This window comes from Saccopteryx bilineata, chromosome 2 (assembly GCF_036850765.1).
Source record: "Saccopteryx bilineata isolate mSacBil1 chromosome 2, mSacBil1_pri_phased_curated, whole genome shotgun sequence".
NCBI lineage: Eukaryota > Metazoa > Chordata > Mammalia > Chiroptera > Emballonuridae > Saccopteryx > Saccopteryx bilineata.
Window position 1 is genome coordinate 379,088,813 of NC_089491.1, and position 11,314 is coordinate 379,100,126.

Sequence of the window (11,314 nt, forward strand, 5' to 3'; positions counted from 1 at the left end):
TCTCCCTCCCCCCTCCCCGTGCCCTGAGTCCCTGTGGGAGACCCCACAAGCTGCCTCAGCTCAGGACAAGTCTTTGGAGGATGCGGGGATAGGGATGGCTCTTGCCAGAATGTGCCTTAAATCCACTTCCCAGTCTCTGGCCCCTTGGCCACCCAGGAGGTCCAGCAGGTGTGTGAAGGGCATGCTCCTCCTCTGGCCCCCACACTGAGCCTGTGCCCGGCTGTTTCCTGCACTGGCACCAGAATTCAGGGCGAAGTCAGGATTCCCGCCGGACCCCATGGTGCTGCACATCCCGAGCAGCCCCCTGGAGATCCCACTGGATAATTAAAGGCTTCGTTAGGGTTGTAAACTGAGCTAATGAAAATGATCCCCTGAGATGCCAATTACGCAATATTTATGTCCTTATCAAAAGTAGCAATCAAGTATTTTTTAATAACTTCTTAAGGAGAAGTGTGTAATTACTGGGGAACCTACTGACCTGCTAAGAAGGAAGAAAAAACTGTCCCAGAGACAGGGAGAGAGGTAAAAACGGGGCCAGGGCGGGGAGGGGGCTTGGGTAGGCTGGAGGGACAAGCAGAGGGCCTGAAGTGGCGTCCTTGGGCTGAGCCGCTCTGTCTGGGGTCTTTCAATTCCCTTCTGGGGTCCTTGGGTCTGAGGCTCAGGAAGGGAAAGCAGAGGGCACAAGTGGACCTTGGAACTGAGGCCCTAGTGACCTCTTCACTCGGGTCCCCAGCTCCCTCTGGCCTGTGCCACCCATCCACCCAGCTAGCCTCTCTCCCCTCAGCCATTCTTAGAGCCATTACCGGTCAGGCTGGTTGTGCTGTGGACTCTGGGGTTCACAATGGCCTCCTCTGAGGTGTGGCTGGTGGGAGGCAGAAGGGTTGGGGACCCTGGGGATCCCTGGGCCCCAAACCTGGATGGTCTGGTTTACGCCAGTGCATGTCTCGTGCCGTGGTTGCTGGTTCCTGTGGCCTATATGTAGTGTGTGCGTGTGAAGACAGGGGGACCTCCATACAGCCTGTGGACCGCTGCCCGGCCCAGCCGCTAACGGCCCACTGCCCTCCTACCCTAGGGAGACGCCACCAAATCCGAGTCAGAGCCCGATTTCTTCTCGCCCAGCCTGGATGGCGATGGCGACAGGAAGAAGCACTTGGCCTGTGAGTATCTATCCTGGGGGTGCAGCCCCTGGCCCTGCCTTGACTGGACTCAGGGGCTCCCCATCTCTCCCCTGCAGTGGTGTCCCTGGGAGAGCACCCAGATCTTCGGAGGAGTCTGTTGCCGCCTCTCATCATCCACACGGCCGCCACACCCATGTCACTGCCCAAAAGCTCCAGCACGGGCCTGGCTGAGGCGCTGAGCCCTGCCTCCCGCCGCACCAGCAGCAGCGGGTCGGCTGAGCCAGGAGCAGCTCATGAGATGAAGTCACCGGTAGGGTTTCCTGTGGATGTGAGGCTGTGAGGAGGGGAAAGAGGATGGAGGTAGGTGGGCAGGCCTGAGAAGATACCACAGAGCCAGGGGCTGGACAAGCCCCTGGAGGTCAATCAGGGCTGGAATGCAAGCACGTGAAGGAGCGGTGGCCATGGGTTCTAATCCTGCTTCTTCTTTTCTTCCCTAACTGTGTGAGACTCGGCCTCTGAGCCTCCATGTGAAGTGCACAGGGGTTAGTCCCTACCTCTGTTATACCTTATCACGATAATAGCAAACCCCATCCAGTCTCTCGTTCTGGGCCAGAGACCATCGCAGGCACTGCTCATAAGTATTCTAGACACATTTAATCATCACAGCAACCTTATGAGGCAGATACTGTTATCATCTCCATTTTGGGACCTGCATCTCAGGTTGCCCAAGTGGTTTGTGGGAAACTCTGAAGCAAGTAGGTGAGAGCGCCAGCATTTTAATCCAAAAGATTGGTGTCAGAGCCCATGCGCTGGCCATTATTTTACACTGCCACCAGTTGGTGATAAGACTTCTCTCGCCAACTGAATGAGGAATAATAGGTGCTAGTGTCATATCTACTTTATAGATGAAGAACTGAGGTACAGAGAGGTTTAGTAACTTGGCCAAAGTCACACAGATGGTTGGAGTCAGCCAGGGCCTGAGTCCAGGCATCCGACACCAAGCTCCTGCTCGTCATGTTTCTACACATGGTGTGATACGGGGAGGCTCAGAGGAAATGTGGTACCTTGGGGGGATGCAGGCCACATGGTTCCGGCTAAAACCACTCACTCCTCTGCTCACCCCCCAGCCGAGTGCCCGCAGCTCCCCGCACAGCCCCTGGAGCGCAGCCAGCAGCTGGACCAGCAGGCGCTCCAGCCGGAACAGCCTGGGCCGCGCCCCCAGCCTGAAGCGGAGGAGCCCGAGTGGGGAGCGGAGGTCCCTATTGTCCGGCGAGGGCCGGGAGAGCCAGGACGAGGAGGAGAGTTCTGAGGAGGAGCGGGCCAGTCCAGCAGGCAGCGACCGGCACCACTGGGGCTCCCTGGAGCGAGAGGCTAAGAGCTCCTTTGACCTGCCGGACACACTGCAGGTGCCCGGGCTGCACCGCACAGCCAGCGGCCGCAGCTCAGCCTCCGAGCACCAGGGCTGCAACGGCAAGTCTGCCTCGGGGCACCTGGCTCAGGCCCTGCGGCCCGATGACCCTCCACTGGATGGGGATGATGCTGACGACGACGAGGGCAACCTGGTGAGGCCCCTGAGGGCGCGGTGACCCCCTCAGCCCCAACCTTGAGTGAGGGAGCAATGCCTGGCCTGGGGCAGCGGTGGACAACCCCTCCCAACACTATGGCATTCAGAAAGTTACCACCACACCTAAGGGATATCAAGGGTGCTGGCCCTGGAGACAGCTTCAAACACCCTCTTGATTCTCTCTGCTGGCCCTGCTGAACCCCAGATCCTCATCGTGCCTGGGGCTGTGGTGCTGAGGTCCTTGGTGGATAGGAATGGTTTCAGGCAGATGTGTATGAATCTTTCATGGCCCTCCCCCTGTGACTCAGAAAGACCCATCACTCATCTCTCCAAACTGATGTCCTCTCCTGTCCCCCTCTCTCATCTGGACCTCATCACAGCCTCGACTTCGTGCCCATTTCCACCTATCACCCCACCCCCAGCCCCCAACCCCCACTCCTTACCCTGGGATGGGGCCCAGGGACCCGGGACCTCCCAGGTAGCACGTGAGGAGAAGGGGCCCAGAAAGGGGCCCCGTGTCTCCTCATCCCAGGTGTGTCTGTGAACAGACAGCTGTGATGGGTACAGTGTTTGATAATTGATGCACTGCAGAGCCCAGCGGGGAGGGAAGGAGGGAAGGCAGGTGGGGGCTGGGCTGGAGGCAGAGATGGAGAAAGGGTGGAGAGTCTGGCGAGGGGGAAGGGAGAAGGGAGAAGGGGGCACAGTGGAGGACAGGGGAAGGGAGAAGGGAGAAGGGGCACAGGGGAGGAAAGGGAAGGAGAAGGACGCGAGGGGTGCTCCGGGGACAAGGGGGACACTCAGATGGAGACGGGAGGTGGTTTTAGGAATGGAAGGGGAGAAGCGCAGCAAGGGGCCGGGAGAGGGCAGACATGATGGGAGGCTCAGCAGAGCTGACATGATGGGGGGTCAGTGAGATAGTGAGGGCCTAGGGACTGGAGGCCTGGCCCTGCTCACACCCCCGGTGGTGCTCCTACAGAGCAAAGGGGAACGGATGAGAGCGTGGATCCGGGCCCGGCTCCCAGCCTGCTGCCAGGAGCGAGATTCTTGGTCTGCCTACATCTTCCCTCCTCAGTCAAGGTAAGCACGGGGAGCCCTGACCCGTACCCAATCTCTCCTCACGCGAGATTACCCCGTGACATCATCCCAGCAACGCTAGAAGTGTCCCCAGACGTGCGAGTGTGTGAGAGAGGGGTCTCCGACTGGGAGGGCCCGGGAGGGGTAGGGGCCTCGGGGCGATGCCTCTCACTACTGCCCTGCCCTGCCTCCCACTCAGCCTTGGCCTCTGTCCTGGAGCAGGTTCCGCCTCCTGTGTCACCGGATCATCACGCACAAGATGTTCGACCACGTGGTCCTCGTCATCATCTTCCTCAACTGCATCACCATCGCCATGGAGCGCCCCAAGATCGACCCGCACAGCGCTGTGAGTCCCCAGGACTGCACACGGTGGCTGCGGAGGACCTGCTCGGAGCCGGTCCCCTTCGGGGTTAGCAGGCAGGGCGGGCAACGAGGCCCAGAGAGACCCCGAGGGAGGGAGCCAGGACTCTGCCTTAGGCCCCCCTGACGCCCCCGTGCGGCTGGCACTCGAGATGCCTCCCGTGTCCCTCTCCTGCCTCCGTCTCCCTTCCGTGACGCACCAGCCTGGCTGGGGGAGTGGGCTTGGCTCCTCACCCGGGTGAAAAGTGAGCTCCGTCGCACCCAGCTATTTGCAGACGGCGTGTTCTCGTGAGCCAGAGCCTTGTGAGGCCCCTGGGTGAGTCGGTGAGTGTTGGGATGAGGCGGACAGTGAGACCGGCCCTGGCTGGGCGGAGCTGTCTTGCTTTCCCTCCTCCTGGCCGAGGTTCTCAGTTTCACCCATGACCCATGCACTGATGAGGGATGCAGAGCAGGAGAGGGACGCTGCCCTGGCTCCTATGGTCCCACCAGGTCACAAGCAAGTAGGTTTTCAAGAGTGTCAGGGGGCGATGCTGGTCACTTCCGCTTGGCTGTGAACCTGTCAGTCCTTCTCAGAAGGAGAGGCCAGAGGCCTGACGACGATCTGGACATACCCCCATGGGCCTAGCCTCTTCGGGATGGCCCCAGCTGTTCTGGGAGCTCTCTCTCCCCAGTTTGGCAGCGTAACCCCTCCCTTGGACAATGATTCTGGTCAAGAAGGGTGGGTGAGGGGTGGCTCTGTTGCCTCTCCTGGCATCTTGCACTACGTGCTTGGAGGTGCCCCTTGTCCCCCCACCTCACTGCCTCCGCACCGTTGTTCAGGTTTCAGCACTGCGAGGGCTTCTGGTTTCTGTTGGGGTGGGCTCCAGCCAGGCCAGGGTGGGATGGACGGAGCCCTGAGGGCTGGAGGGGCCAGTCCAGGAAGAGGCGAATGAGGGAGCACAGCACTGGGGGGCCTCGCCCCTGCGCCTGTGTGGGGTGGAGCAGGGGCAGCTGGGCACACTGGCCCCTCGTCCGCCTCCTGCCCGAGGCCCCTGCGCCTGTGTGGGGCGGAGCAGGGGCAGCTGGGCACACTGGCCCCTCGTCCGCCTCCTGCCCGAGGCCCTGCCGCCGAGCTCTCTGTGCCGTCACCGTGTCTCTCCCCCACGCTTTCCGCTCTGCTCCTCCATCTCTAGCTGTCATAGGCACGCTTCCCGTTTCCCTTTTCTCTGTTTCTCACTTTAACACTCTTGCTCTGCCTGCTGCCTCTCCAGCAGCTCTCCACAGCCCTCTCTTGGCGACCCAGCAGTGGAATCAGTCCCCACAGATATCGGGGGACTGGGCTGCCCTCCTTCCCTCCCTGCCCCAGCCGGTGCTCAGCCTCAGCACCCCCCTGGGGGACGCGTAGCCTGTGCTCAGCCCCCAGCCTGCCCTGCAGCTCCGTTTCTGGGGCACACAGCAGGAAAGCAAGTCTGTGGAGCAAGGAGGAGAGTAGAATGGGGTGGGGGTGGGAGGTCGGAGATCAACTTAAATCCTGCCCCAGTTTTTAAGGAAGACATTGGGATAGGGCCTGAGCTACAGGGCTCAGATGACAGCAGTGGGGGGGGTCATTGCCCCCCCAGGCCACTCTGGGGACTCAAGCAGGTCACTTCAGGGCAGGGGAGCAAGTGAGTCAGGGGCCTAGCACTGTGTATGTGTGTGTGTCTGTGTGTGTGTGCGTGCACGCGCGTGCATGTGAGGGGGCGGGGGAGAGGAGACGGTCTGCCTTGTGTGTGAGTGGGGAGGTTGTTTCTAAGTCAGTGTTGCAAGCAGTTTCTGGCTTCTGTATGCAGAGCAGACCTGGCCCAGCTGGGGGCCCCGGTGGCAACACCTGCCTGCTCTCTCCTGTAGGAACGCATCTTCCTGACCCTCTCCAACTACGTCTTCACCGCAGTCTTTCTGGCGGAGATGACCGTGAAGGTGATGGGGGTTGTTGTGTCTAGTTCCTGGTGGGGGTGGGGAGGATGGGCCACAAGTGGAGGGCGGGGCTGCAGACCGACCACAGGGAGCACTGCGCCACAGCCTGTGGTGACGGGAACATGGCGGGTGTCCCCAGGTGGTGGCGCTGGGCTGGTGCTTCGGGGAGAAGGCATACCTGCGCAGCAGCTGGAATGTGCTGGACGGGCTGCTGGTGCTCATCTCCATCATCGACATCCTGGTCTCCATGGTCTCCGACAGCGGCACCAAGATCCTCGGCATGCTCAGGGTGCTGCGGCTGCTGCGGACCCTGCGCCCGCTCAGGTGCGCCCATGCCCGGCGTCCTGCGCGGGGCACCCCCGCAGCCTACTCCTCCACTGCGGAGGGAGAGCCCCACCTGCCCCTGCTTCCTGCTGCTGGCCCCCTCCGGGAACCCTGCTGTCCTCGGGCACCCGCCCTTTTGACACTCCCATATGGCAGCCTGCCCCCGCTACTATGTCCCTGGCCCTGTGCAAGGCATAATACAAGGGGCCATAGACAGGACCTCGTGGCCTTCAGCCGAGTCACCCCCTCGGGCGGTACCTTCAGGGGTGACACTCCGCCCTCCTTTTCTTGCTTTCCCACCTCCACACCTCTCTCAGGGGCCACCCTCCAGATTTAACAGAGGACCCACCCTCTTAGGAAACCCTCCTCAGCGAGGCAGTCACCTCCAACCCCCATCCCAGAGTCAGAACTGTCAGTGGATGGGACATGGATGGGGACCACACTGACTGACTAGTGATGCTTCCCTAGCTGTGCCCATCCATGCCCTTTCCCTTCCTGCCTGCCCCCTACACGCTCCCTACAAGTGAATGTCCCTGGCCTCACAACACATACGTCCCCGGGAGCCCCTTTCTTGAGCTGAGTCCCTACCTAGCTTCATCAGGTGATCTGTGAACATCCTGGGAGTGGGGGTGGGGAGGGGGTGGGGTGGGAGCATCTGCTTCCTGTTTTGAGACATCACAGGTGGGAATCCCGATGGCAGGGGTCCCAGGAAAACATGGCCATGCCGCACAGCCATCCCAGAAAGCTAACCTCTTCCCTCAGCTAGAGCCCAGGGGACCGTTGAGCCAAGATTGGGAGTGTCTGAGCTGGGGGAATCCTCTCATCCCCTTTCCTCCCCAGGGTAATCAGTCGGGCACAGGGCCTGAAGCTGGTGGTGGAAACACTGATGTCCTCGCTGAAGCCCATCGGCAACATTGTGGTCATCTGTTGTGCCTTCTTCATCATTTTTGGCATCCTGGGGGTGCAGGTTTGTGGGGGTCTGGGGGCCAGCTGTCAGCGGAAGCCTGAGGAATGGCTTTCCTCCTCGTTCTTGAATGGTGAGGCCCACGCTGCTGCCACCTTGATTCTAGAAAGGAATAAACAGGGACACTTCCCTCGAGACTCAGGGCCTCAGGCCCTTTTGCCTCCTGGGCACGTTGCAGAAAACTGGAAGCCTGGAAGAGAGCCCCTCAGGGGACAAGGGCCTCGGAGAGGCTTCTGACCTGTGACAGCTGCAGGCTCTCTGTTCCACCCCTCTGTGCACTGCACTCTGGAGCGCAGACGCTGGCACCGGGCCACAGTCTGCTCCGGGACCCCCTCCCCGCCTTTCCTGCCTGAGTGAGGTGGGCTGCAGGCCAGGCCTGGGGACCCAGGGCCCAGACAGCTGGCCCAGGTTAGCGGCGTGCTGGCAGGCAGACGGGTGCAGACCCCAGACGAGGCAGGAAGTGGGGGCTGTAGGGGAAACTTGGACCCTGGCCCAGGGAGGGAACTTGGCTCTGGAGGAAAAGGAGCAGGAGCTGCCTGCGGGATTCAGCAGGCGCCTCTGGAAGCCCCCTCCCCAGCCCTGTCTTCCCCCAGCCCCTGGCTCCGGCTGTTTCAGCTGCAGGGTAGACATCTGGCTCTTGGGGCAGCAGGGGAGCTCCTGGGTGGCTGCCCCTGTCCCCCTCCTTTTCTTTGACTTCCCGGGATGTCCTCTCTGCTCTGGGGAGGGGACGAGGGCTGTTCCTGGTTTCCTGGAACTCTCTAGCCCCAGGGAGCTGGCTGGGCACAGCTGCCAAGGCGGTGTGGTGCTTCCCTGCACGCCCGGCGCCCCTTCCGTCCCTCTCTTCCCAGCTTGCTGGGAGGAGGAGAGGGAACCATTGTTAAGCCCAGTCCTGCACTCTCCCAGTGGATTTAGGTCTGTCCTGAGCAGTCGCCAAGGCCCCCTGTTCTCGGGTTCTTCAAACGCTTCCCCTACCCACTGTCGTAGCCCGGTCTGTTCTGGGATGAGGGCGAGCTTTTCCGTCCTGCAGACCCAAGTTCAAGCTCCCTTTCTGCTGTCTACTGGTTATACGACCTAAATGAGTGAATTAGCTTCTCTGAGCCTCAGTCTTCCTCATTTGTAAAGTGGGCTCAATAATACCTAGCCCACCCCCACCATTCAACCAGATCATTTGGCTCCTCTCCAGACTGGCTGATTCAGCGGGTCTGGGCTGGGCCTAAGAATTGGCATTTCTAGTACATTCTCAGATGATACTGACGCTGGTCCAGAGGCCTCACCCCACCCCCACCTTGGAGAACCAGTGGCCCAGCTGTTTGTAGAAGATAAATGACTATTCCCCTTCTAACACCCTTTTTCAGTACCCACCCATGACCTTTCCTCCCCTCCCCAGGGTTCTGCTCCGAGGAGCCCAGAGGAAGGGGTGCCTACAGGAGTGGTTCTCTGACTTGACTGGTCACAGGGCTGAGCCCTGAACCCTCACCCAGGATGCGCATGGAGCTCTCAGGCCCCAAGACTGCTTGCTGTGGGGAGGTGGAGCTAGGGAGCTCTATACTTCCTGTGGTCAAGGCTAACTTCTTCCTGTCTTCGGGTACATGTGTGTCCAGCTCTTCAAAGGGAAGTTCTTCGTGTGCCAGGGTGAGGACACCAGGAACATCACCAACAAGTCTGACTGTGCCGAAGCCAGTTACCGGTGGGTCCGGCATAAGTACAACTTTGACAACCTTGGCCAGGTGAGCCCCAGGCTCCGGGGTGGAGGTGGGAGTCTGGAAATACAAGTTTGTGCTTAATGATGCCTGCAGGGCAACTGACTTGCCAGGGTCTCAGTTTTATCAGCTGGTGAATGGGTCATAGTGGCATCTCCTTGGAGGCTCGCAGCAAGGATGCAGTGAGAGGATGTATGTTTGTTTCGCATGGTACAGAATGCAGGCACATTGTCAGGACGATGCCTTTTCTTACTCGGTATTTGCAGAAACAGGGACATGTACAACATGAAGCACTTCGCTCAGTTTTGTGGCTGTGTTTCTCTCTCTCACCCTGGTTTTGTTTTTTGAATTTCGAAGGATGTGATCATTTCCCAGGGCTCCCCTGGTTTCCTACCCGCTATGGAGCCCTGCAGGGGCCTGGAGTGTGACTCCAGCCTGACCTCTGAAGGGCTGGGGTCCCCAGGCTGCTGCCAGGAGGTGCTTTGAAGACAGGGAGCGGGCGGTTTGGCCGTACATCGTAGATTTCCGATGGTCTCCTTGCCTGCTCACCCTAGGCCCTGATGTCACTGTTCGTACTGGCCTCCAAGGACGGCTGGGTGGACATCATGTACGATGGGCTGGATGCCGTGGGCGTGGACCAGCAGGTAGGGCTGAGGTGGGGAGGATTCATCTCTGGGCTGAGGTCACTCGGCATGAGCCAACTCCAGGCATGACAGGTGCAGGCCCTGGACAGCAAGAGGGCAAGGCAGGTTGGAAAAATACCATCAAGAGACATTACCTCTTACCACAGAGGCTGTAACTGATAGCCTATAACGGAGGGTCAAATCCAGGCATGTTTCAGAGGCTTTGCAACATGTTTACATTTTTAAAATTAGTAATGACCATTTAAAAATTGGTGAATTTCATATGAATATCCAGACTCGGGCCTTCTCAGGAGAAATCCAAACATCTGGGAACACTGGACTTGCATTCTCTCAGGGCAGGAGTCAGTAAGAACAAAGAAGCAGCAGCCCCTTTTGGGTAGAGCCATACTCCGCTTTGCCACAGTCCTCACCCCTCCTTACTGCCTAACACCAAACCCACGTGGTTCAATTTGATCAACTGCTGGGTCCCTCTAGCTCCTTGAGTTTGAGGGCCCCGTCTTAAAGAACCCAAGCTCTAGGGCAGCACCTGAGACAGTCCCCCTCGGGCTGATGGTTCTTCCTGTCCTTCCTGCTCCCTGCCAGCCCATCATGAACCACAACCCCTGGATGCTTCTGTACTTCATCTCGTTCCTGCTCATTGTGGCCTTCTTTGTCCTGAACATGTTTGTGGGTGTGGTGGTAGAGAACTTCCACAAGTGTCGGCAGCACCAGGAGGAGGAGGAGGCCCGGCGGCGGGAGGAGAAACGTCTGCGGAGACTGGAGAAAAAGAGAAGGAGTAAGGAGAAGCAGATGGCTGGTCGGTAGTCTTTTCACATCTCTCGGAGTCATGCTTGACCTTGGCCTTGCGACTGTGGGGGGCCAGGGGCTGGGGTTGGGGGCAGGGAGAAGATGCTCCCACCCCCCCTCTTCACCTCCTCCCCCCCCTCAAGAGCATGTCAGCCTTTAGATCCGCATGGAGCAGACCAGTCAGCCCCATGGGGGAGGGGGAGCTACCCCCTCCCTGTGGGGCTCCCTGGGTCTCAGCATCGTACTCCCCAGAGGATTCCGGGGGAGTTGTGCACGACCTCTCCCACCTCGACTCTCAGAGGAGCCTCATGGGATGAGAATCATGCTCTACTGTCTGGGGCCTCTGTCCAGACACCCAGGGAGGGATTGGCCCAGGTGCCAACCTGGCCTGGCCCAGGGTTGGCAAGCAAGCATCTTGAACCCTCACTTGCCTGGTGTCCGTAGCTGCTGAGCAAGGTCTTGGCAGAGGCTGCAAATGGACAGCAGTGTGAGAGGACCCTAGGCCCACTCTCCCTCTCTATCTCCAGCAAAACTCTCCAACTTCCCAAGGGTCATTTATTTGGCCAAGCTGTAAAACATAATAACCTCCCCCTGGCTCAGAGCGGGTCTGAGGTCACAGGAACACAAAGCACATGACTCTCTGGTCTTAGAGCCTTCAGCCCCCTCCACCTGTGATCTCCAACGCTTCTTGTCTCTGGCTGGGTGGGACCCCCATCCCATCCCTCCCCACGCTCTTCTGCCATGGGTGGGCCGAGACTAAGTGACAGGACACAGATTACAGGAAGCGTGGAAGAGAAGTGACAGGTGTAGGAGCCCTTTGTTTCTCCATGTCTCCAGGTGTGTCTGCA

The 11,314-nt window shown here is 59.6% G+C and overlaps 1 protein-coding gene across 9 annotated transcripts in view; it reads left to right on the forward strand.

The window, feature by feature from the left end:
* CACNA1G (calcium voltage-gated channel subunit alpha1 G) overlaps positions 1–11,314 on the forward strand; it is a 65,645-nt gene that overhangs the window by 34,907 nt on the left and 19,424 nt on the right. For all 9 annotated transcript variants that reach the window (XM_066263959.1, XM_066263960.1, XM_066263961.1 and 6 more), the window contains 11 exons: positions 1,073–1,157; positions 1,235–1,428; positions 2,246–2,680; positions 3,659–3,759; positions 3,979–4,102; positions 5,983–6,051; positions 6,188–6,372; positions 7,213–7,339; positions 8,938–9,063; positions 9,591–9,680; positions 10,263–10,455. In XM_066263959.1, the coding sequence (XP_066120056.1) occupies positions 1,073–1,157; positions 1,235–1,428; positions 2,246–2,680; positions 3,659–3,759; positions 3,979–4,102; positions 5,983–6,051; positions 6,188–6,372; positions 7,213–7,339; positions 8,938–9,063; positions 9,591–9,680; positions 10,263–10,455 (1,729 nt within the window). The remainder of the gene's footprint in view (positions 1–1,072; positions 1,158–1,234; positions 1,429–2,245; positions 2,681–3,658; positions 3,760–3,978; positions 4,103–5,982; positions 6,052–6,187; positions 6,373–7,212; positions 7,340–8,937; positions 9,064–9,590; positions 9,681–10,262; positions 10,456–11,314) is intronic.